At 43.1% G+C, this 26,079-nt stretch overlaps 1 protein-coding gene and 1 long non-coding RNA gene across 2 annotated transcripts; one reads left to right on the top strand and one right to left on the bottom strand.

Annotated features, from left to right (window-relative positions):
• Positions 1 to 327: 327 nt before the first annotated feature.
• SLC26A3 (solute carrier family 26 member 3) lies at positions 328 to 26,079 on the top strand. Its single transcript, XM_077758305.1, has 20 exons — positions 328 to 458; positions 985 to 1,124; positions 2,562 to 2,672; positions 2,930 to 3,102; positions 4,350 to 4,514; positions 7,078 to 7,230; positions 7,638 to 7,720; positions 11,371 to 11,518; positions 11,617 to 11,730; positions 11,835 to 11,912; positions 15,144 to 15,239; positions 16,145 to 16,251; positions 17,364 to 17,433; positions 17,526 to 17,618; positions 18,926 to 19,021; positions 19,586 to 19,819; positions 21,563 to 21,617; positions 23,367 to 23,509; positions 23,626 to 23,691; positions 26,056 to 26,079. Exons 1-20 carry the CDS (start codon positions 328 to 330, stop codon positions 26,077 to 26,079), a joined length of 2,280 nt encoding a protein of 759 aa, XP_077614431.1.
• Positions 23,992 to 25,839, bottom strand: LOC144226781 (uncharacterized). The gene is made up of 3 exons (XR_013333735.1): positions 25,768 to 25,839; positions 25,506 to 25,600; positions 23,992 to 24,133 (listed from the first exon to the last, which is right to left on the bottom strand). It is a non-coding gene; the product is annotated as an uncharacterized LOC144226781 (long non-coding RNA).

The following is a 26,079-nucleotide window of genomic DNA, read 5'->3' as shown; positions in this document are numbered from 1 at the left end:
TCTTTTTGGGCGATCTTTAAAAAATAAATAATAAAAGCCCTGTGTAACTTACCCAAAGGAGCCCCGTCCAGCTCATCGAAGTAAAAAGTGATATCACTCTCACAAAACACAGTCTGGGTCCCTTAATCCTGCCTCTTTTGATCTCAAAAGGTGGTAACATTCAGTTCGGAGATCACTCATCTGTAAATTGCATCACATTATCTCCGAGTTATTTAAGAAGCAAGCCCTGTTTGGTTTCAGGTATTTGAACCTGCTAAAGACAAGAAGAACAGTTTGCCACACAGTTCCAAAGGTCTTCCTCTTAGCACAGCCGTCAGCGCAAGCAAAATGATCGAACCCATTGGGAATCAGTACGTTGTAGCCAGGCCAGTGTACTCTGCAAACGCTTTTGGGGAAGAACATAAGAAGAAACAGAGGTACCACAAGACCTTTCTGGATCATCTCAAAGAGTGTTGTAGGTAAGATATTTTTTAAGGTACCAGTATGAGGAATAAGTGAAGCACTTTCTCCTTAACTTCTCAAACTCTCCCTTCTGGCTTTAGCCCACAGCCTCCAGAATCTTTTTATCTTTGCTGTCCAAACCTCCTACGCCCTGTCAGAGCCAGAAAGGGAATCTCTAAAAGGAACACCATCTCAGCTCTCAACCCAATCTTTCCCTATCAGAGGACTAATAAATGAGGGCGGAGGAAAATTCTCAACTGAAATGTTGTGAAATCCGAGCTGAGGATGACAAATAAGCTCTAGTAGGGCCAAAGAAAATCAGCATTTTTCTTAAAAAAAAAAAAAAAGGAAAAAGAAAGAATTCTTTGGTAGTGACCAGGAGGCGGTCCACATGGATACTAAGGCAAATGTTAGTGGGAAAGGTAGTGAAAGTGGTAGTTCATTCTTGAACATAGTATCACCTTTCCCAGTTTTCCTCTACAGTCAGGTACCAACGCTAAAATCTGATAATAATTAACTGAGTGTGGTTTTCCATGGTTTCAGCTGTTCTGCACAGAAGGCCAAGAGAATTGCCCTGTCTTTGTTACCCGTAGCATCTTGGTTACCAGCCTACCGGGTAAAGGAATGGCTACTCAGCGACATTGTTTCCGGAATCAGCACAGGATTAGTGGCTGTACTGCAAGGTAACTTTTTACAATTGAGATGGGATTGGGGCACCTGGGTGTCTCAGTCAGTTAAGCGTCCAATGTGGCTCAGATCATGATCTCACAGTTCGTGGGTTCGAGCCCCACGTCGGGCTCTGTGCTGACAGCTCAGAGCCTGGAGCTGCTTCCGATTCTGTGTCTCCTTCTCTCTCTGCCCCACCCCTGCTCGTGCTCTGTCTCTCTCTCTCTCTCTCTCTCTCGACAATAAATAAAAACATTTATTAAAAAATAAAATAAAATTGAGATGTAAGTCATAGATCGTAAAAGCCATCCTTTTAATGTATAAAATTCAGTGTTCTTTGTGTATATTCACAAGGTTGTGCAACCACCATTACACAATTCCAGAACATTTTTACCACCAGCATCATCCCCAAACCTTCTTGTTCATTAGTATTCACTTTCTACCCATCCATCCATCCATCTCCCTGCTAACAACTTCTGTCTCTCTCGATTTGCCTAGTCTGGGCATTTCATATAAACAAAATCACAGAATTTCTTGTATCTGGCTTCTTCTACTTAACACAAAGTTTTCAAGGTTCATCCATGCTGTAGCATGTGAGGGTAATTCCCCTCTTTTCATGATGACTAATAACTATGGTGTGGGTAGACCACATTTTGTTTATCCATTCATCAGTTGTTGGATATTTAGGTTGTTTTCATTTTGTGGCTATTATGAATAATGCTGTTATGAATGCTTGTGTACAGGTTTTTGGGTGAACCTGTGTTTCAATTCTTTTGGGTATATCCCTAGAAGTGTAATTGCTGTCACACGGTAACCCATTAGGGTTCAAATTTCTCTACAGCCTTGTGGACACTTGCTAGTATCTGCCTTTCTTATTTTAGTTCTCCTAGTGAGTCTGAAATGGTATCTCCTCGTGGTTTTGATTTTGATTTCCCTGATGACTAATGATGCCAAACATCTTTCCACAGGCTTACTGGCAATTTGTATACCCGTGGAGAAATGAATCTTCTGCACATTTTAAAACTAGGATTTTTTTTATTGTTGAGTTGCAAGGGTTATTTATATATTCTGGATACTAAACTCTTAGCCAAGATATGATTTGCAAATAATTTCTCCCATTCTGTGGATTGTCATTTCACTTTCTTGATAGTATCCTTTGAAGCACACATTTTTTCATTTTGACAGAGCTCAATTTATCTGTTTTTAGTTTGTTTGCTTACTCTGTAGGTGTCATTTCTAAGAAAACCATTGCCTCATCCAAGGTTAAGGAGACTTACACCTATGTTTTCTTCTGAGAGTATTACAGTTTGAGCTCCTACATTTACATCTTCAATCTCTTTGAGCTAATCAAGTAACATTTTTAAGGTTCAATCTGAAACACTTGAAGGACTTAATGAGGACTTCTGTGATTCCACTTGCCTGAAATAAGGACCCCGACACTTGTGTATTTGCAGGCTTAGCATTTGCTCTGCTGGTCACCATCCCCCCAAGCTACGGACTGTACGCAGCCTTTTTCCCAGTTATAATCTACTTTTTCTTGGGCACTTCTAAACACATATCTGTGGGTAAGTGAATTCTTGGGCTAATCAATGCTCACACTGCTTTTTCGTTGTTAGCTCCATTAGCCGCACACTAGATTAATTTCAAATTGTGTCCAACCCGGAAAGGTGGTCATAGTTTCTTCTAAGAACTGGGACTGGGGGGGTGAGGAAGGAGACCAGAGCTACAGGGGTCAGTCTTTTTACCCCCTTCCATTATGGTTGAAAGACAATTGTGCCTTCGGAAGGAGTATATTGACTATAATGCATCCTCTGCTAATTAGGTCCGTTTCCTGTTCTGAGTATGATGGTGGGAGCGGTAGTTGTGAGATTAACCCCATCGGAGAGTACAGCTGCTCTGGAACTCTCTAATAGTTCAATGAGCAATGACTCATCAGCAGATGAGTATAAGGTGATGGTGGCGGCCACGGTCACAATCCTTTCTGGAATCATTCAGGTGAGCACTTTCCTGGGTGACTGCCCTCCCCATTCTGCTTCCTGCCACCCTCCTGCTCTTCCCTTTGGTCTGTATCCGTCTTTCAGGAAATAAGAAGGGTCCCTGCCCCCAACCAGAAGCAGAGGAAAAGATCCACATGGCAAAGATGAATGAACGTGGGTCTAGAGAGAAGGAAATACGGGAACAGGGAGGCGCCAGTGGCAAGGAGAGAAATGCAGTAAAATACCTGAAATCAATACAGTCACCAAACATAACCATGTGCAAGTAATAGCGACACTGACATCTTTGGAACATTTCTCTTCCTAGCTCTTCAGGGACTGTGACCTAGCTGCAAGGACCTGGGGTTGAGCACTTTGCACTGTCCATATCAAAGTTTCGGGGAAGCTGCAGAGACCTGTGGAGGGCCAAAGCCTCATTCACACCCCTGACACCGATGCTAGTGAAGAGTGACAACGTCACGGATTCCACAAGATGTGGCCTAAGTTTATGACCCGTGATATAATTGGCTAAGGCCATTCTTTAAAGAAAGGACATTGAAGCAAGGACATTAGTGGTGTGTCCACCTGACAGACAATACAGCCATTTCTTTGAAATACGTTTCTGAACCTAGTGCCCTTGCATGCCCACAGCGCCAGCTGCATTCCAAGACACGGATGGAAAGGCGATCCAGAGACCCAAAGGAAGGAGACTCTGTCCATTCATGTTACTGCACAACACTGAGGCTTTGGGGGAATTAACAACTGCTGCCCCCGGTCAAAACCGAGCACTTCTGAGGTTCAGCACATAGTTAGGTCCTTCTTACGAAAGTAACTTCTTTGAAGGAACGTGAATGGATGCTCCCACGAATGCTATAGCAGCTAGAAAGTCACCTAAAATTACATGCGAAAATTTATGAGGGCTGATGCTAGATAAGATTTTGCTATGGAAGGCATGTTGGGTGAGTCTTCTAAAGATATTGCATCTTAAAAAAGGTGGAGCAGGGAGGAGTCACCTGGTGCTTCTTGGGGTACACTAGACTTACATGCTATGTGAACACCGTGTCACGATCCACCTCGCGGGCAGGAGACGGGAAGGAAGGGGAGGGGGCCCTGAGCCCGGGTGTTCCAGGAGACAAGGACACCTGCTTCAAGACCTAGGCATACAGGCTGATCCTTTCCCTTTCCAATCGTTTCATTTGCTGGTGCTTTGGTTTGCTGAGCTGTGCCCGCCATCTACACTAACAACGGCCTTTGCTATTCTCTTCCCAGTTGCTCATGGGGGTTCTTCAGATTGGATTTGTGGTGATATATCTATCAGAGTCGCTAATCAGTGGCTTCACCACAGCTGCTGCCGTGCACGTTTTGGTTTCTCAGCTCAAATTTATGCTTCAGCTGAACGTTCCTGCACATACTGATCCATTTTCAATTTTCAAAGTGAGTAGTCCTTTTGCCTAAAAATATCAAAATATGCCCAATTTACCATCATGTGTCTGGGAGAGCTTTCCTTTAATGCCTTCAACGTAGGGCTTTCCGACAACTTCCAAGAAGTCAGTGGGCTGGGAACTTCAGTCACATTGAGGAAAAAATTAGTGGCAAAGGGAAGAACACTGAATATCAACCACATCTACCATCTGGTCAATGTGAACAGAAGAAATTAAGTACCAGTCCTCTGAGCTTTGACTCAGTATTATTTAAAAGAAAAACTTGAAATGCATTATTTTTAAAACAAGACAAGTTTTTAAAAAAAATTTTTTTAATGTTTTATTTATTTTTGAGAGAGAGAGAGACAGCATGAGCAGGGGAGGGTCAGAGAGAGAGGGAGTCACAGACTGAAACAGGCTCCAGGCTCTGAGCTGGCAGTCAGCACAGAGCCCGACGCGGGGCTCGAACCCACGAACCGCGAGATCATGACCTAAGCGAAAGTCGGACGCTTAACCGACTAAGCCACCCAGGCGCCCCCTGAAGTGCATTATTAAAGGCTTTACTATTTTGTCCCAAGATTTCAAACTTTCCTCAACATCTTATTCTGAAAGAAATGTGCTAATTAAATGTTAATGTTTCCCTATTTCTAAAAGGCAGGTCTTATTGTTTTGAAATTGAGGTTCTTCTCACTCTTTGATGCACCCCTGTTTCTAAAGCAAAAGGATATTAGCCAATGTGTAATAGCACAGTGGCTCTTTCTTCTTCCCAAGGATGTACTGTAGAACAACAGTGTACTTAGTGCTTCTGATTATTTAAAACCCATTTAAAAAAATTTTTTTTAGAGAGAGAGAGAGAGCAGGGTAGAGAGAGAGAGAGAGAGAGAGCAGAGATATAGGGAGAGAGGGAGAATCTTAAGCAGACTCCCAGCTCAATGTAGAACCCCACACAGGGCTCTATCTCATGATTATAAGATCATGACTACGAGATCGTGACCTGAGCGGAAATCAAGACTTGGACACTTAACTGACTGGGCTACCCAGGCACCTTTTAGCCCTTCTGATTTTATTTAATTCTCTCTTTTTGTCTTGCTGGGTCTAGTTAAATGTTTGCCTGTTTTATTTATCTTTTCCAAAAAAATCAGCCCTTGGTTACATTGATCTTTGCTATTGTCCTTTTAGTTTTATTTCATTCATTTCCCCCTCTGATCTTTGTTATCTCCTGTTGTTAATCTGGGGCTTATTCGTCCCTATATCAAGACTGCCTTTGGGAGTTGAGACAGAATTTGCGCCATATTGGAACCAACACTCCGTCACTCACATCGAGAGCTATTCTAGAAGTGGAATGGTTGCGGAACCATTTGGGATCTATTTTGGGCCTGCTTTTGCTATCTGGATCCTCTGGCTATGGAACCTAACTGGTCTCAAAAATTAATATTATGCAGGGACTCTTGAGTGGCTCACTTGGTTACGTGTCCAGCTTTTGGTTTTAGCTCAGATCACGACCTCACAGTTCGTGACTTCGAGCAGCCAGGATGACAATGCAAAGCCTGCTTGGAATTCTCTCTCTCTCCCTCTCTCTCTCTCTGCCCCTCCCCTGCTCACATGTACGTGCTCTCTCTCCCTCTCAAAATAAATAAAAAACTTAAAAAAAATTAAGATTATGTATTGTGCACAATTAGCCAGGAAATGAATTCCCAAAAGTGATACAGACAGTAAACCAAGAAATGTGAAGGGCTTTGACCTTCAAGAAAAAAAGGGGAGGGGACAGGAATTACAGAGACATATGCTACGAAAACTTCTGGGGATCAGAGGTTGTTCCCTGGATAGAGCAATGATGATGACTGTGGAATAATGGCCCACGAGTCCTAAGAGCAGAAGAGACCAGCTGTAAAAACGTGGACAGTATCCGGGGAATTTTGACACCAGACAAGGAGCTTCTCGGCAACAAGCCAAAAGCACCATGAGTGGGGTGTCGGCAGGGCGCTAACCCACCTCCCTCATACCTCCACGCTGGTATCCACAAGCAGCCATTCGTGGTTAATGTGAGCAGAACAGAAAATCACTAGGCCATCTAGGTCTGCCTTCTTGCCGCACTATTTCTCGCAAATATATTCAGAAATAATTAAACACCGCACCCTCATTGCCCGTGAATATAACCCTTGGGGGAGAAAGCAAAACAAAGGAATAAATAAGCAAGAAGCAGGATCAGACCTTCCAAGACAGAGAGGAGACTGATGGTTGCCAGAGCAGTGGGCTGGGAGTTTGGGCAGAGTTGCTGAAGGGAAGAGGGAGACACAGTTGAGTTATAAAACGAATGTGTCACGAAACTAAAGGCAGAGCATGGGGACTGCAGTTCACGATACTGTAACAGAGCTTCATGGTGACAGATGGTAGCTATGCTTGTGACACGCACAGCGTAACGTCCAGAGAGGCTGAATCACTGTAGTGTACACCGGAAACTAACATCCTGGGCCAACTGTACTCAAGTTCTTAAGAAGTTCATAAAAAATAAAAAAGATTTTTAAGGAGGAGGAAAAAGTATAGCACTTGGCTGTCCCTCGCTTTTATGATTTCAGGTGCTGCAATCCATATTCACACAAATAGAGAAGACTAATATTGCAGACCTTGTGACATCCTTGATTATTCTGCTGATTGTATTTGTGGTGAAGGAAATAAATCAGCGCTACAAAGCCAAACTTCCGGTGCCCATCCCAATTGAACTCATCATGGTAACTGATCATCTTCGGACTTCCTTCCATAATTCATTAGTCTCCGCTGTTCTGCTGAACACCCTTTGCCACTTGCAGATCAGGAGGTGTTAGTGGGATAGATGGCGTCTCTGCAGTTTCCGGGTGTAATATTTAGTGTGGTTTTCTCTTCATGCACGACTTAATGACCTCCTCTCATGGTTGTGGGCTCATTCTCTCCGTGCAAGACGTGGCCGGCGCGGACAGCACGGTCTCAGACGGCGACAGGCCCGCCGGAATCAGAGCCGCGGTTCTCAACTCTGGTGGCACATTAGAATTGCCTCAGGACTTTCGTAGAAAGTAGCGAGGCCTGGGCTTGAGATTCTTATCTCTAGGAGACTGTTAGTCATACCTCATGTTTCTAACTTGGGCAACTTGTAACTTTGCAGACTGTGATCGCAACAGGTGTGTCCTATGGCTTTGACTTCAAAAACAGGTTCGGGGTGGCTGTGGTTGGAGAGATGAAGAGAGGGTAAGTGTGTCTTTAATGATCAGTCTCCAAGTACTGATTAGAGAGTGGACGTTAGCGGCCGAGGGCTGCAAGCCGAAACGCACCAACCTCGCTCAGAACCTCCCCGCCTCTTGGGAGGACGAGGAAGGCACGGAACTCTCCTTCTAGGAAGGAGGCGTAAAGGCTCGGCAGTTCTCGCTGTCAGGAAGTCGGTCCTTGTGGAAGAACTCACACGCCAGATGAGCGGGGGTGCACATGCAGGTAAAAGCAGAGCCACGTTAAAAAAAAAAAAAAAAAGACCTCCCTCCCTCCCCATGCCTAAGGAGCTTTTGAGAATTCCAGGAATCAGCATTTATAAGCATTGTTGACTTTAAAATAACCAAATTGTTTTAAAAAGCAAATATGTGTATTTAAAATTTTTTCCAGTGTTTTATTCATTTTTGAGAGAGAGAGAGAAAGACACAGAGAGAGAGACAGGGCCCAAGCAGGGGAGGGGCAGAGGGAGTAGGAGACACAGAATCCGAAGCAGCTCCAGGTTCTGAGCCGTCAGCACAGAGCCCGACGCGGGGCTCGAACTCACCAACCGCGAGATCGTGACCTGAGCTTACCCGACTTAACCAGGCGCCCCCTGAATAAAGTGAAAATATTTTTATCACCAGATAGACATCTGTTACACTTAGTGAATCTCAAACACTACTTTTAATTTAAAAGATTTTTAAGGAGGAATTTGTCTGAAAGACTGAAAAACTGAACGACTATTTCTAGGGCTTTTCTCCACTCTGCAACTTGCAAGTGATTATACTTTATTTAGAAGTCTTAGGAGACATAAACTACAGAGATATAGATAGATGATAGATAGATAGATAGATAGATAGATAGATAGATAGATAGATAGATGATAGATGATACATAGATGATAGTTACAAAATTAAAGAGGATCTTTTCATAAGGATTTGAGAAATAAAAGATAAACTTAAGATCAGTTAGTTACAGTCGTGGAGGCTTTTCTTAGTAAATAAATCTTGAATGTCAGTGGACCTCTCTCCACAGTGTTTGTGGGGTGGGGCAACGAATAACTCACATTTAGAGAGGCAGTGTAGCCTGGTAAGCAAGCTCACCTGTTCTAGAAGCAGAGTGTCTAGGATTTACTTGAGTTATTTTTTAAATCTTGAGCAAATAACTAAACTCTATGCCTCAGTGTCCTTGGCTTTAAAAACAGGGTGAAAAATAGTAGCTATCACATTGGATTTTTGTAAGGATTAAGTGTGTTAGTACATGTGACATGCTGAAGTGCCTGGCCTACGGTAAGTACTCACACTGCATTACTACTATAAACTAATGTAGCACTTAAATTATGTACTAGGCTCTTTCTGGGTGATAATTGAGTGGGCATTTAATTTAAAAAAAAAATTTTAGAGAGAGAGCACATGCACAAGCAGGGGAGGAGGCAGCTGGAGACAGAGAGAGAGAGAGAGAGAATATTAAGCAGTCTCCATGCTCAGTGCAGAGTCTGACTCAGGGCTCAATCCCACAACCCTGGGACCAAGAGTCAAATGTTCAACTGACAAAGCCATCCAGGCACCCTAAGTGGGAATTTTAAATTTCTGATGATTGCAAATAGAATATACTTAGAAATTAATGATTATTAATTATTGCTAAGCTGATGTTAATAAGCAAGACATCTTCAGAATGATTTTGTGACGTCACACACACGGCAGGAAGGGAGTGACCATCCAAGCAGTGGACACAGAGGATATATTCAGATGCCAGAGGGATCTTAGAATACTAGCGAACAGGCACTTCATACCTTACAGTGCGTAAAGAGTATTCATGTTCTATTAGTATTCTGATGGTTCTAACAGGATTCATTATTTTATTTGATCCCCCCAGAATTATGAAGAAAATAAAACAAGTGTTATTATCTTCCCTTTACAAACGAGGAAACTGGCTCAGGCAGGGTACGTAGCAGAGCCAGGAATTGAATCCAAGTCTTCAGACTGTAAATCTCCACACACCTCTCTGTCTAAGGTATTTAGAGGCCAAAACAAAATAATAATAGCAGGCCTCTGGTTATTTTGGTATAAAACGCAAATCTTAATTGTGTCATGGATTTGGGGTTTATTTTGTAGAAAACAATATTCCAAGATAGCTTTCTGATTCATGGTAGCTGCAGAAATATGTGGTCATGGTACTTCTTCAAGATTAAATCTGGGATACTTGGGTGGCTCAGTTGGCTAAGTGCCCAACTTCGGCTCAGCTCATGATCTCATGGCTCCTGAGTTCAAGCCGCACATCGGGCTCTGTGCTGCCAGTTCGGAGCCTGGAGCCTGCTGCGGATTCTCGGTCTCCCTCTCTCTCTGCCCCTCCCCCACTTGCACTCTGTCTCTCAAAAATAAATGAATCAAAAAAACTTTTTAAAGATTAAGGCTGAAAATATATTAACATAGGTACTCACAAAATATGAACAGCAAGTGGGAAATTGTCGAATGGATCCAATAAACTTACTTTCATTAAGATTTAGTTTAGAAACAGATGTCAACAGGAGCTGAGCATATCAATAAATTGGTGTTGACTTGGGGATACTTGTACCTTTCATAATACAATTGGTAAATATCATTGAACTGTTCTATACTCATGAGGTACAAACACAGAAGGCTCTTCTCTGAGTTGAACGTTTCCCTGACACTATGTCATGGTAAACGCCCTTCTCTCCTTGGGCCACAGATGGCTCTAGCAGTTCTGTGGGACCCAGGGCAGAGTCCGAGGCCCATGCGTTTGCTAAGGGCTTTTCGTGAAAGGTATTGTTATCAATGGAGGGGAGACTTTCTCGCTTCCCTCGTCTTGAATTGTGTTTGCTCAAAGACCTTCATCCACGGATAACTATCGGAGGGATAATGGGTGACGCTTTTCAATCCAGCGTAACAATACAAGTGGGATCTAAGACGTGTCACATGAAGCTAACAGGGATACGAGTGTACATTATGGTGTGGCGAAACTAGCAAAACATCAGATGCACCGTTATCACGCATGGGACTGTATTGACATTCTTGTATCAAAGTCAGCATTGCTTTTCAACAGTAAGATGGCAGATTCCAAAGTTTGTGGTGGTGCTGAATTCTTGCTGGTCACACTCCAAAGTGAGACAAAACTCAGCCTGGACTGCATTCATTCATTGATTTGCCCAACAATTATTGACCACCTGATGTACGCCATGAAGAATGCTCAGTCCTGGTCATAGGATAACGAAGTAGTCATAGTCCCTGCTCTGTGTCAGGGTAGGGAGTTGGGGGGGAGGGAGGGATAAGGAAGGGAAGCATCCAGAGCTGAAGAAACATAGAGAGTCTCATCCAACCCTGACCTTGGTGGTGAGGGAAGACTTTCTGGAAGGAGGGAGGGAGGGGGATGAGGAGAATGGTTGGGGCAGAAGGAACAGCAAATTAGAAGCTTCCAGTGTGAGAGAACAGATGATGTCTTTGAGAAACAAACAAAAAAGCTTGGTATGGCTGGAGCATAAACTCTCTAATGGTAGCGACTGAGCAGGGGTGGGAGCGGGTAAGGGGGCAATGGGGGCCTTGCTAAAGAATTTGGGCTCTTCCTGAGGGCAAGTGGATGCCATTGAAGGTTTATTAGTAGGTTGGTGACTTTCAAACTTGGCTCAATTTCCTTTTCAGGTTCCATCCTCCCATAGCACCTGACATGGAGGTTTTCCAAGAGACCATTGGGGATAGCTTCGGCATCGCGATCGTTGGCTTTGCGGTGGCCTTCTCAGTGGCCAGTGTCTATTCCCTCAAGTACGATTATCCGATTGATGGCAATCAGGTAAGGTTACAACCTACTCTGGGTGTCGTTTGGCCATTTCAGGTAATATTGGATGGTGCCATCTTTAAAAAAGAGTTTCCTCTTCGTTCTCCTGACAGGAGTTAATAGCCTTGGGATTGAGTAACATATTTGGTGGATCATTCAAAGGCTTTGCCGCGAGTACCGCCCTCTCCAGATCGGGGGTTCAGGAGAGCACTGGAGGCAAAACACAGGTATTTCAGGGTCTTTGCTGTGAGAGCCATCCTGGCGGTTGTATGGGAAAATCCAAACCAGGGGAGAAGGCGATTTTGTGATGAGCATCTTTTCATCCTTACAGATCGCTGGGCTTCTCTCCGCTATCATCGTATTGATTGTCATTGTAGCCATTGGATTTCTTCTGGAGCCACTACAAAAGGTAATGCCTGTCTGTCTTTGGGTACCCTCTCTCTCTCTCTCTGTCTGCTTTGTGTGAATCAAGGACCCTGGTTCTTCAACTCTGGAAACACAACTGAACGGGAAAATGAGCTAACAGCAAACTCAAGCCCTCTTCCTAATCAATACTCTTGCGCCAAGAATATTTGTTTTTCCGCTGGCAGCATTTTACGAATGTTAGGAATGCAAGTGCCCCAGCTCCCTTATCTACTCTACCCTCCAGCGTGTCCGTAGCCCCGAATATAATTAATGTTTGGAAGGAAACACACCCTGGCACGGCAACTTCCATATGCACTGACGGGAGTGAAGATGTTCTTAAAGGTTGAGGTCATCGGGGCCGCTATCAGCTTCCGAGTGGTGCTACCAGCCACACAGCCCGTCCTTAGGAATCCGCCCTTCAGTTCCCGGAGTTAGTTTGGCCTCCAAGACCAGCGCTGTGTGATTGCAGGGTGGAAGCGAATGCCACACACAGGGCTCCCACCATCACCCTCATGCTCCTTTGCCCACATCTCTCCTGGCATTTTTGAGGGTTTAGGTTCATGCTTTGTAACCTGCGATAGCACCCAGATTAAAGAAAGGGCAGCAGGCCCTGGGAAACAGAGGGTCTCTAGGGAGACCGACAATGGTAAATACATTGCTCTTCGTGGTGGTAATACAATTTTGAGGTGCTCCATGGAGAGCTGGCTGTCAAGCCCTGTAGACCTACTTCTCATCTTGGAGCTGGCACTTATTCTCTGTGTGCTTTTGGGTGAGTTGCTTAACCTCTCTGAACCCCAAGTTCTCCATTTGTAAAACAGGGAGGGAAACAGTACTCGCCTCACAGAGTCACTGTGAAAGCTAAATGAAATATTGCGCATGAAGGGCTTAGCCCGGGGCCAGGCATGACACTTAATAAATGGCAGCCATTATTATAGATGTTATTATTTTTGTATTGCTATTACTCTACAAACATTAAATTACACTTCTGACTACAAAGGGCATAGAGAGAGGACACGGGCCCCCAGTGTTTATTAGTTGATATCTAGGCCTTTTTCCTTGTTGGTCGGTGGCTGGAGAGTGAAGATGGTCCCAGGTTTCTGAACTAACAGTGTGGTTGTGCCAAAGAAACCCCCTGGCCAAATCTGTCTTCAAGCATGGTAGAGTACTATTGGCCGAAAATGTGCATTCTCCACCGACTAACTGATTTCCAAAAGAACAGCATAAAAGGAATCAAGCAGTCACCTCAAAGACATAGAAGGTGTATCTCAGTTGAAAGTGCACATCCAGCCACCCCTCCCCCATTAGAGAATTCTGCCCTATTGTGCTTCTCCCACAGTAGAGAGGGCTCTACCTCACCCATGTCGACTTGGAGGACCTCAAGAAGGAATTGCCATTTAAAATCCTATATCTCTCATGAATAAGGAACAGCAAATTAGAATCTTCCTAGGTGAGAGTACAGGGACATTGTCCCTGAGGTGAGCCAAAGGCCCTTCTACAAAGGATCCATGTGACACATTCTGCGGAAGCCATTGCGCACGCAACATCTGTTCGGAGCCGCTGGTTTGCTTCTCTGTGTCATACGAAATATGTCAGTAGCTAATGACAAATGTCTCTTGAGTGCTGCTTAAGTATTAGTGGAGTTCAAAGCCTTTTATACGTATTTAATCCTTTATATCAACCGCGGCACGGATAACTGGTTTCCATTAAGATTATCTCCCTTTTCCTTTCTATGGCTTCTCAGTGCTCTGTAACCTTGATTTTTCCAAAGGGCTCAATGTATCTCAGTGAAAAAGTTTAAAACCTGTTTCTCCGTGGAATACTGACTAGGTGAGGGGGGAAAATGCCTAGTGAAAAGAAAAATGGTACACACCTTCTGAAGGTGGTACTTGGCACGTTTGCTACTAAAGTACCCCAAAGAGGAGGCATATTGTACAGAGTCCAGCAGATGCCTCGCCCAGCCACCGTGGTGACATCCTGTAGCGATATTACATTACCAAAGCCAACACAGTGGCACTGGTACCATACTGTTAACTAGATTACAGGCTCTATTCAATTTCCACCAGTTTTTAACTGGTAATTTCCCTTTCAATGCCACGGAGACCATTATTTGGTGCTCTAAAAAATGGCGTCTGTTCTCACAGTGAGTAAAATTAACAGGATAGATGTTAAGTTCTAAATGTCACTTGTGAAAGTCAAAAAAATGCTCAGATCGGTTAAACTATCTTTGAGATGTGGAAAATAAAAACTGTGTCGGGCTTTTCTTCCCGCACTGCACCGCGATGGCATGACAGTGGTCGATGTACAAATGATGATGAACAGTTTGAACTGGGGGCGGGAGGTGTCGGGAGCATGTTCCTACCATTGCGTGAAAATCCAAATAAGGAAGAGAGCATAGTTGCCTTTTCAGCATTTTTTTAAAACCAGAACTATCCTAATTCCTGCAAAACATATTATTTCATTTTGGCATGTGGAGAAACAGAAGCCCCAAGTGTCGCTGGGGTAGAGGTGAGTTTACCACCCAGATCATTCTTTGTGAATCTACTAATCGAGTTGCATCGACATCAGGGTTTCTTAAGAGAGGCCGCGCTACTGAGTGGTTAGGACTGGCTAATATTGCGAAATATCCCTTGGTTAGCATATCCAGTCATTCACTGAATAAGTATTTGATCCATCCTATACACGTTTATTTGCCAGGGTGGGGCCTGGGTATATAGCAGGGAGTGCGACAGACGTAGTTCATGCTGTGCAGAGAGGGCGCCTCAAATCTTGGCTAACCTCAGCTTCCTCTTAACAAATGGTTGAATGCCGATCATCATCAAAGGTTTGAATTATGATTCCAGGTGCACCAAGGTCCCCAAGCTTTTTTTTTTTTTTTTTTTTAACAACAAAAAGGAACCCTGTCTCTCCATCACCAAACAGGCTATCTTTGGGGAAAACGTTTCAAGGTGTGGGTTCTAAGATCTGCCTGTCTCCGTCCCAAAGTACGGGCTAGTTAGTGCTTTCATCCATCCGTAGCCTGTCACCGACTCTGTGGTGGGGACAAAGCTATGACCAGGAACAGGTCAGAGTCCCAGGTCTGGTGTTTCTTGACAGCACCGAACACGGAAAAGGGTGTGTTCCGAGATAGGCTTCGAGGCTCTTTAAAGGACACGACTTATCTACAACCTTCACCTTTGCTTCTACATGGCTTCTTTGATTATCTTTCCGTACATCTGCCGCTTAATGTGTTTTGCAGTCTGTGCTGGCAGCGTTAGCGCTCGGGAACCTGAAGGGAATGCTGATGCAGTTCGCGGAAATACGAAGACTGTGGCAAAAGGATAAATATGATTGTGTGAGTAGAGGCAGCGATACTTGAAACAGGGCGGGATCAGGACGGCATTCTAATCCTGATGGGAAATGCATATTCATAGTGTAAGCTAAGAGCAATTTTGTTTCCCCACGTCTGTTCAAATATCCGAGCTTATTTCATTTGCTATTTTTAAACCGCATACTCTGACGATGATCCTCTGGGATTTTAATTTAAAAGAGTGAGCCACTTGCGAGTAGGAAACTTCCATGAAACACAAGTATGATATGGTTGCTTCTGGTCCTCATTAGATCACACGTTCGTTTCCAGAGAATCTGGGAAGAATTTAAATTCTGAACATTCCTCTAGGAAATACTCTAGAAAGGCTCCCCTTGTGCTTGGCATGCCTTGCGAGGAGAGGCAGAGTCCATAATTTTATCAGGATCAAAGTCTGGGGCATAAAAAGGTTGTTAACATATCCTACGGTACTTCACAGGAATAAAGTAATCGGCTACATTTGGCTTACTTTTGTTCCTGATAGAGAATTGTTGGGATTTAACACCCTTTTGGCATGCTAAAATTCTTGTACAGATAGTAGCCACTTATTAAATCAGCGGGCCACAAGTAAGAAATTCGTAGAAACCCTGCCCATTAACTTGCTGACTTTAAGCAACAGGTGCTGTTTCTGCGGCGTTAGACTGAATCCTTTCCTTAACTGGTTCATGGATGGGATTAGAAATGAACTCACTCTTTTCGGACTTCAAAAAATATTTGCGTGTGTTTCTGGGGCTCCAAAAGAGCCCACAGAAATGACCTCTCAAGGCGAGTCCCTTGTCCTGTCCATGCCCAACCTCTGCTTTGACTTTAGAAGTTCATGCTTTCCCAGAGCTCTGGACCTAAGACACTGGACTTGAGTAAATGGTGGTACATGTGTTCTCTTCTTTTTACAGCTGATTTGGGTCATGACCTTCATCTTTGCCATTGTCCTGGGACTCGGGTTAGGCCTGGCAGCTAGTGTGGCGTTTCAGCTCCTGACCATCGTGTTTCGGACCCAGTTGTGAGTGTTTGTCATGCTTTGCGTCCTTGCAAGACTTCAACCTGCCTGTGGAAGGGGAAAAAAACTTGTCACTGATTAAGGGGAAAGTAGTTTAGTTAATAGGCATGCGCATCTATCAAGATGGGCCAGTCTGTTCTTTCTCACGTTCACTCACCTCAAGGTGAGCAACAGAATGTCCTGCAACAGCAACATTCCAGCTGTTGGTGGACCAATGGCTTTGCCACAAATTCAGCGAAATCATAGAAATCACGGGGTCTGTTGGCCCAGCTATAAACCAAAGCCATTATCCTCTGGGCAGGTTCGATGTCTTTGCTTAGCCTTTGCTTAGCCAGACATGGAAATGTGTTCCCGCAAAGACTGTGGGATTCTCCCTGTCTGGTGGAGGGCTATTCCTCTTTATGGATTGCTAGATTGTGCTCTCAGTTGAAAAACAGGGAGCTGGATTAGAGAACGTCTCCAATCCCCGTCTCATCAGAAAAGGAGACAAAAGCTAGTTAGCATTCTTGATTCTTAACGTCCAGTCCAAACATCTTCCTGATTCTTAAATCTCGGCCATATAGTGTCACCACCATGCAGTCACTCAGCCTATGGTAGATGACATGGCGTGACAGAGAAACAGCCTTCTCGGTTGCTTAGGAGTTCTAGAACAGAAGGTGGTATACTTAAAGTTAGTACCTGGCTGGTGGAATACACGTATGTTGAAATGTTCATGCACTCTTATTCATTTATGTTTTCATTCATTTCTTGGGGGCCCATCAATCATAGAGACAGACGGAGTGGTCACAGGCCAAACATTATACTTCTCCACGTCCTTATCTCTACGACGGGGTAACCGTATCTGTCTGTTTCACTGAAAAACTGTGACATTCGGAATCCAAACAGCAAAAGCACATGGAAGCAGTTTGTAAAGTGCAAGGTGGTAACCAGGAGGCCCTGTTCTAGGAGACGTGGGAAGAGAAGTAAAACAAAGTGTTTGCCCTCCAGGGTGTCTAATGGCATGATGATTCCCCAGCCTTTTAAATTTTGAAAGCGAGCCGGCTTTGACAGTCTAGGGAAGTCCGTGTTAACAAATGTTCACGAGTGATTCCCTCGGTGTCGCTTTTCCCCGACAGTCCAAAATGCAGCACACTGGCCAATGTCGGAAGGAGCAACATCTACAAGAATAAGAAAGATTACTCTGACGTAAGGAAGATTCATTTTTGACTTTGACTTGATGAAAGATTATCAGTATGAATCCAATGAGCATCATCTCATATTATGTCTCTGCCTTACAGATGTATGAACCGGAAGGGGTGAAAATCTTCAGGTGTCCATCTCCCATCTACTTTGCAAACATTCACTTCTTTAAGCAGAAACTTATCGATGCTGTAAGGTTTGAAGTTGTTACATATATATTTTTTCTGTAATTCCACTGGAGATCTAGGGGTGAAATGTTTGTTCTGCAACCAGAGGGTTAAGGATTTCACATACATTGAAGCTGGGTTGTGTTAGTGTCTTTCTGTCCTGTGTCGCAGAGCAGGTGAAACTACCTTGTAAGGGGCCCATTCATATGTTGGGAGATGAGGCCCTTTGGATGAGGTTCAACACAGAGTCTCCTTTTATCCGATTTTGCTACAGAGTGAAAGGACGTAATACAGGATTTGGGGCTGCTGGGATTTAGTAGATCGTATCCTACAAACTTTCTTTAGGCATCAACTTCAGAAACAAGAGAGTACTTATTACTTGACTGCCACTGCAGATATTCAGGATAGCAAGTGAATATTTGTGATATAAATGGAAATGAGTAAATATAATGTACATGAATATTTAACACCAAAGAACAGCTGAATGTCCCCGATGGGCTGAAGAAAAGACAAAAAAGAGGCAGCCTTTGAGGTTAAGAAACAATAGATCAGAACTCAATCCCTGACCTGCCTTTTGGTCTGCTCTGTACTTTGCATAGAGCTCCTGCCTTAATCCTTAGCTATTATTATTAGTTGGGCGTGAATCGAGTGTTTTCTTACCCTGCTATTTTTTTTTCAAAAATGCTATTATATTGCTCTTATGGCTTTTTATACTGTCCTTTTCACTTAATCTGGTATCTTCCATCTAACTACATTTTTTTGTCAAGGATTTTTTTTATTACATAATGTGACTCTTCTTCTTTAGGACTCTGGAGCTAAATATTGCCCCAGCAAGAACACATTTGTTCTGAAAAAGAGAAAAATGAAGGCTGCCCTGAGATCTAATACTAAAACTATAAAATCATAAAATAATAGATGTTGTAAAATACAATCACATGAATTTTAATAGAATAAAAAATTACAAAAAAGCAGAGTACTAATTAAGTGTCACCATATCCAACAAATAGAAAGTAAATAAAATCCTCTAAGGGTTGCATTGGCCAAACAGACACAAAGATTTAGAGTTTAGACCTCTTGATGGATAATTTATAGACAAACCCAGGATGACACAGAGCTTTTGCGTGTTGATAATGGCATACGCCCTGAGCAGACCAAAATCTGACACAATGTCATCACTGACGTTGTTTCAACCATTTTTAAATTTTATTACAAATATCTTTATTATGTGCCCCAACCCGAACCCACCCGACTTGGAGTTACTAGAATTCTGCCGTATAATATTCAGTCATATAATATCCAGCACTCTTGTAACACAGCAATGGATTTTTCAGGTTGGCTTTAATCCACTACGAGTTCTACGCAAGCGCAACAAAGCTTTGAAGAAAATCCGAAAACTGCAGAAAAAAGGCTTGCTGCAAGTGACACCAGTAAATTTCTTTTTTTTTACGGGAAAAAGTATTTTTTATATTTAACAACATGTGGGTTATCATCTCAGCTATGCACTGACTCCTGGAGCAAACAGAACCTTAGCCCGGCACTGACTGCGTGTACATCTGACAATCCGTGTGACCAAATTATAGCATTTTCACAAAAGTCTTCTAGGCCTCCTTAGTTCTCCTCAGGGCTTCTCTAGTCCTGTGAGATTCAGATCACTTCCTGCAGGTGAAACTACGAAGTTTCTTACCCACATCTCTGGGTGTTACAGCTGAAGGTACTTAGAAGAAGTAGTTCAAGGTGTTGGTTCATTCCCTTAAATGAAATGCCAGGCAATGAGGTCTGTCACGTGTCGATTAACGTAGTATTTTTAAATGGCAGCTTTGAGGGTCTCCTTAAAATTACTGTTTTCCTGGGAAAATGTTTATTCTCCAGAGAAAAGGTCATTGCTTGACCTGACTTTGAATCAGTGCTTCAGAAACCCACTGGTTAGTTTTGACAGATGTGATGTTTTTCTTGGTCAGAGTTATCATGCGTATTACTGTCTTCTCGTGCAGAAAGGATTGATATGTACCAATGATGGCTTTAAAGATTCCGACGAAGAGCTGGACAACAATCAGATAGAAGAACTGGATCAGCCGATCAATACCACCGACCTGCCTTTCCAGATAGACTGGAATGCCGACCTTCCTCTCAACACTACGGTCCCTAAAGTCAGCCTGCATAGCCTGATTCTTGACTTCTCAGCTGTGTCATTTCTTGACATTTCTTCAATGAGAGGTCTCAAAACGGTAATTTCTTCTTTCCTAATAAAAAACAACCGATCAGGGGCACCTGGGTGGCTCAGTTGGTTAAGCAACTCACTTCGGCTCAGGTCATGACCTCCCAGCTGGTGAATTCGAGCCCCGTGTCGGGCTCTGTGCTGACAGCTCAGAGCCTGGAGCTGCTTCGGATTCTGTGTCTCCCTCTCCCTCTGCCCCTCCCCTGCTTGTGCTCTGTCTCTCTCTCTCTCTCTCTCTTTAAAAAATGAATAACATTAAGAAAATTTTTTAAATGAAAAAAAAAAAAACCAATCAGCAACCAAAGGTAAAAAGTTCTATTTGTAGAAAGATGCTCCTTTAGATAATACACATTAAGTCGAAGTCAATGGTCCTCTTAGGGCACTCCATGGAGACAGCAGGAGTGGGGTGGGGCGCGTTCAGTGCAGTCTTTCAGAGAGACTGGCATAGAATTTCGAAGACAACCACACCTACACATCTAACGTATGCTGAACTGCCATTAGACAACTACGCCCACACCCCTACCGAATTCCAGTTCTGCAGGACCTTTCCGACCCACGTGGGCGCTGTATCTAAGTCGTCCTGAAATACAGACTATTTGGGAAGGTCTAGGACCAAAGTGAAGTCATGGATCCCTTTGTTTTCGTCTCTACCCACTGTAAACCGAAGAAATTTCAGTTGACTATATAAAAGCCGTTCCCCACCACCCCCACCGCCCCGCCGAGAAAGTAGTCATGGGAAAGAATTGATGTCACATGTGATTTAAAAATAGGACTGAAACCTTCCAGTTGTCCTCTGTTCTCTTTCCATGGCTCTGTCAGCGCTTCTAAACAAATTAGTTTCCAAAAGAGATGCAGAAACAGAAGTAAAGAAAATTTAAGAAATGCCACTTTTACCACTCTTTTCCTTGGTTTTTCACAGAAAGCTGCCTACATAGAGCTGAGTTAAGATAAGATCTATTAAAAATGGGTGAACTGGATACAAAATTAGAAAATGGAATCAATTTCATTCCCCTCAAACTTAGGAAAAAAACATCCCAGAACTTTTGAGGACAAACCACACATACACGCGCGCGCGCACACACACACACACTCATATAAACACATACACAATTTGTGTTCTGATTCCAGCAGTATAGCAGAAAGAACAGGGACTATGCCCTGTGATTCCTTGAGCCCTTACTGTTAGTTCAGTGCCTAACAGAATTTCTGTGTTAAACAATTTTAATGATCAATAGTACAAGTGACTTTTCTTACCTTATATGACCTTACTCACATCGCTATTGGCATTTACCTTAGCCTAGAGACCTGGAAAACATAAAGATGCATTGGTATTAGATGCATCTAGTCACTGTGGGCAGAACAGTGACATCATGAGGGCTTTGGTTTTTTCTAATTCCGTGCAGCTAGAAAACTCTGGTCAAGGTCATCCCATAAAAGAAACAGCTTTCAAGTTAAATCAGGGTTCATCTTGTGAGTTGAAGCAGATTTCCCTGTTTTTTCCCCAGATTTCTTCCTGCAAGGATGATGATATTTAACTTCTTCCTGAAGACGAGAGTCCTTTCCTTTAATGTTATTTCCTTCTGTCAGAGCCTCGTTTTTAACTGTAGTTATCTCTTTACACTGTCATCTTTTTTCAAAATGTAAAAGGTCCTTTAAGCAACACATCACCCATAAGGTATCATTATGATAGTTTTCTTTATATTTCTCACAAGTAAAACAGTTCCCTAAGGAAGACCTACTTTCTTTTTAACAGCTTTTGCAAGAGTTTATCAGGATCAACGTAGATGTGTACATTGTTGGAAGTGATGGTAAGTTGTTTGGTTTTTATGTTCTGACAAGCACTTCAGGTTCATGGCCAGCTCTCGCGGTAGACAGCCTCTCCAAAGCGTAGATCTTGTTTGTGATCATCAAGAAGGAAATCTAACGTGTAGCCAAACCAACAGAAATCCCTGTGGAAATAACCTCTTTATATTTTAGTTGTAATGATATATAATTAAACCCAATTTACAGTGTGAAGCCTATTTTCATAGGCAGCAGAAGAATGAATATATAACCACTTTTAACTCTCCTCTTCCTGAGAAGGTAGGCTTGTTTTCTCTCTTCCTCATCTCCCCTGATTCCTCAGCCCATAATACAGTAGCTCGGGGCAAAGCATTTTAGGGAGAGGGGACAGTGCCTGGGTCCTGAGGAAGGCATGAAACTGGCATCTTCTGCTTCTCCCCTCTACTGGTTCCTGTCCGTAAAACCTACGGATACATTCTAGTTTCGAGGCTTGCTTATAATTAAAAATACTCTGTTGATCTCAGTAATCCTTTAATCTACTAAACAGTTATACTCCTTCCCCATCACACCAGGTCTCTTTGAAAGTATCCTGTCCTGCTGCCTCAGCTGCCTGGTATTCTTCTTAGCCCTAAACTCAGATCATCACCTTCCTTCCCACTGCACACCACGCACCTCCATCAGGGTTCTGGTGACCACAGTGTGCTCCTCTCTCCTCCTCCCGCAGGCACTACTAAGTCTTCCCAGCATTGAAAGCTTGCCTGTGAATAGACTTTCTCACCTCCATGCTTTTATATCTTCTCTTCCTCCATCCTTCTCCAAACCCTGGGCATTGAAATGGTATCTGCTCTGTCAGGTTTTCCCAGACAGCCACCAAGAGGAAACCATCTTTCCTTGCCTTTCTCTGATTTTCCATAGCACATCTTCTGTGCCTCCCTTACTTGTGCAACAAACCCCCAAGGACCTACTTCGTGCGGGCCATTACTTGAAGAACCAAGAAACCATAAAGAAAAAAACCCAATTGTTTCCTGCTTTTACTCTTCTACAACACTTTTCATTACTGCAGGTGTATGTCCAAGTTCTATCTTCTCGAGGTTGAGTTTCATGTCTGTCTAATTTATCTCTTCATCCTGCGTATTACCGAGCCAGGGCTCTGCACATAGTTGGCATGAGGTAATAATTTGGTTGAGTGATCTGTACAAACGAGGGCTGGTGAGGGCCCACAAGAAGGGGGTTTCTCAGAGGTAACTGGGGAGTTAGTGCAGGATGCCAAGGAGGGTGTTTTCTGATGGAACACAGCAGCTTCAGGAAAACAGATTACGGTAAGTAACTGGCAAGTAACAGGTCCAGCAATCCGGAACGAGAACACATCACTGGTCTGCGAGCATATGTGCTATTTTAGCAGAGCCCCGCTTTTTTATGAACCACACTTGCTGGTCCCATCATTAGCCAGAGAGATAATTCACTGAGCTCCTGACTAAAGCCAAATGGACCACTCTTCTTCTGAGAAGTGCTAAAAGCTTTCCTCAGTTCAATCTTTTCCTTATTTCTTTCTACATTGGGATGTTAAATGTACCCTTCTATTCGAAAGGTATGCTTTTGTTCCAGAAAACACTATACTAATGGCACACTGGTGTCAGACATTGCAATCCCCAAACACCTAACCAAATACAAATGAACTGCCCATTTGCGAATGGAAATTCAAATCCCCAGTCTTGAGAAGAAACTCGTGGCCAAACAGTGGCTTCCTTCTGTTATTCTGCCTTTCCTCTCCTCAGACGATTTCATAGAGAAGCTTGTACAGTGTAAATTTTTTGATGACGAAGTCAAGGACTCCATCTTCTTCTTGACAATCCATGATGCTGTTCTGCACATTTTGATGAAGAAGGATGACAGTGCTTCAAAGTTTAATTCCAGTCAGGTACCAGCTCTACAGTGTTTTTCTCATTTGTCTAAAACCTATCTGCAATTACATTTCCCTGTCTTTTTCAACCTTAAAAAAAAAAGATTCCTAATCCGTAATTCCGGTTTTCACAGGAAAAAGAACCAAAATTTGATTTTACCATAAATACAAATGGAGGAATACGTAATCGAGAATGTCAGGTAAGATTCCTCAACAAGGGTACCTTTATCTAGACGACACAACAAAAACCTGAAAAGCAGTGAGGTCTCTTCCAGCACGAGTTTGAGACTCTGTGCCTCTTCCCTAGAAAGTGGAAACAACGCCAGTTTTCATAGGGACTTGGGGGGGCGGGGGGAATAAACTCAGACCAAACAAAAAAGGATAGAAAATGATATTAGACCCTCTATCGGTGCCGTGTTCAGCATAGAGAGAGAGAGAGAGAGATCTCTTTGTGCTTTTTAAAGTACTTACAACTAAGATCTTATTCTAGTCTTGGGGCAGAGAAAGGATTACTGTTTCCACTTCCAGATGAATTAGTGACGGTGCTGAGATGCCAATACACACTTCTTCATTCCCAGGCGCATCGGGAAAGTCCCTAGCACAGAGCTTCGCCCAGCGATGAAAGGGTGGTTCCTCTCCTTCCTAATTAGAAAGATTTGTCAAATCATTTAACTGAATAGTCCTATTTCAGTTTAGAACATTTATTTCTGGAATATTCAGTCCTTTAAGGGACTATCTCCAGTTTGGGAAAAGCAGAATCACAAGTCAAAATGGGTATCCGCTCTAGGTCGGCTACATGGTAGTTTAATATCTCAGGCTTACAACAATATGCAAAGAAGATATCTTCATTTCATAAACAAGAAAATTAGGAAAGGCTCAGAGAGCTTAACTAATTTGTTTAAGGTCACACACCAAAGTGATAGCAACAGGATTTGAATCAAGATCTGTCTGATGCCAAGACCTGGGGTCTATTCACCATGCTCTATAGGCTCTATCCTTTGGTGAAAGACTAATGGAACTGAGGGTCCTAAGAAAGAATCTAATGATTGTCAAGTACGGGAGGTGGTTGGTGGTATTTCTGTTATTTGAACAAAGGATCAAGAAGAAAAGAAAAAAGGAATCTAGATTAGAAATGAAGAAGTATATTGCATAATGACCCTAGACCATTATTAAAAGTTATGTCAAATAGGGGTGCCTGGGTGGCTCAGTCAGTTAAAGCATCCAAATCTCAATTTTGGTTCAGGTCATGATCTCACGGCTCATGAAACTGAGCCCCACTTTGGGCTCTGTGCGGACAGCCTAAAGCCTGCTTAAGATTCTCTCTCTTCCTCTCTCTTTGCCCCTCCTCTACTTGCATGCCCTCTTAAAAAAAAAAAAAAAAAAAAAAAAAAAAAAAGTTATATAAAATGGGAAAAGCTTCTATGAAAAAGCCATTCTGGGAGCTAGATAGGTCTCAGTGAGAGCCCAGCCTCAAAGAGCACCAGTCACATTTCTAACCAGCCAAGTGTCCTAGGGCTGCATTCTAGTGAAATCCACATGTGGCACCTTGCCTGAGCCCCCTATAAGGAGAGACTTACCAGAAGTCCTCTCTCCAATAGCTTGATTCAGGACTGTCACCAAGTTTTATTATTTATTTATGTTAATTTTTTAACATTTATTCAGTTTTGAGAGACAGAGAAAGACAGAGCGTGAGCAGGGGAGGGGCAGAGAGAAAGGAAGACACAGAATCCGAAGCAGACTCCAGGCTCTGAGCTGTCAGCACAGAGCCCGATACGGGGCTTGAACTCACGACCCGTGAGATCATGATCTGACCCAAAGTCGGACACTTAACCGACTGAGCCACCCACGTGCCCCAAGTTCTAAAGGATAAAGTAGAGAAACAGAACTTATACTTGCCATCTGATCAAAGCTTCAGAACCAACTGTCTAGCAGAACGTGGTCAGCACCACCCTATTCCTGTTTCCCGTATTAAAAGTAACAAACAAACAAAAAAAGTTTAACACCAATTCCTTACCTCATCACTTAGAGGAAGACAAATCAGGCCACCAGTGGGGATTCACAGAAAAGCTGGAAGCCAGCACGCAGAGCCCCTTCAACCTTGTGTTGCCTCTGAAACAGTCGTGCAGGAATATATTGCTACAACCATTGCATTGATGATCAAGTTAAATGAGGCCTTTGAAAGATACGCTTACATCACAACATGTTATCCCCTGGGTCTATGTGAACCAAGTAGCAATGGAAGGTACAGGATCATTAAAATTCAAGAGGAGCGGCACCTGGGTGACTTGGTCCATTAACTGTCAGACTTCAGGGCACGATCTCACCGACATGCGTTCAAGCCTTGCATTAGGATCTGTACTGACATCTCAGTACTGCGTCTCTCTCTTTCAAAAATAAATAAAAATATTTTAAATTAAAACAAATTCAAGACGAGAAATTTGTTGATGACTGGTAAATACTAGGTCTTAATTTTAATAAAATGGACCATAAATACAACATAGGATTGTTGAAAGGGACAGAATTTAACAAATCTTTTAAAACAAGAACTTTCTATCTTCTTTCAGGTACCAGTTGAAACGAAATTCTAA

The sequence above is a fragment of the Crocuta crocuta genome, unplaced genomic scaffold (assembly GCF_008692635.1).
Source record: "Crocuta crocuta isolate KB4526 unplaced genomic scaffold, BGI_CrCroc_1.0 scaffold103, whole genome shotgun sequence".
Taxonomy (NCBI): Eukaryota; Metazoa; Chordata; class Mammalia; order Carnivora; family Hyaenidae; genus Crocuta; species Crocuta crocuta.
This window is presented reverse-complemented; position numbering and strand designations above follow the sequence as displayed.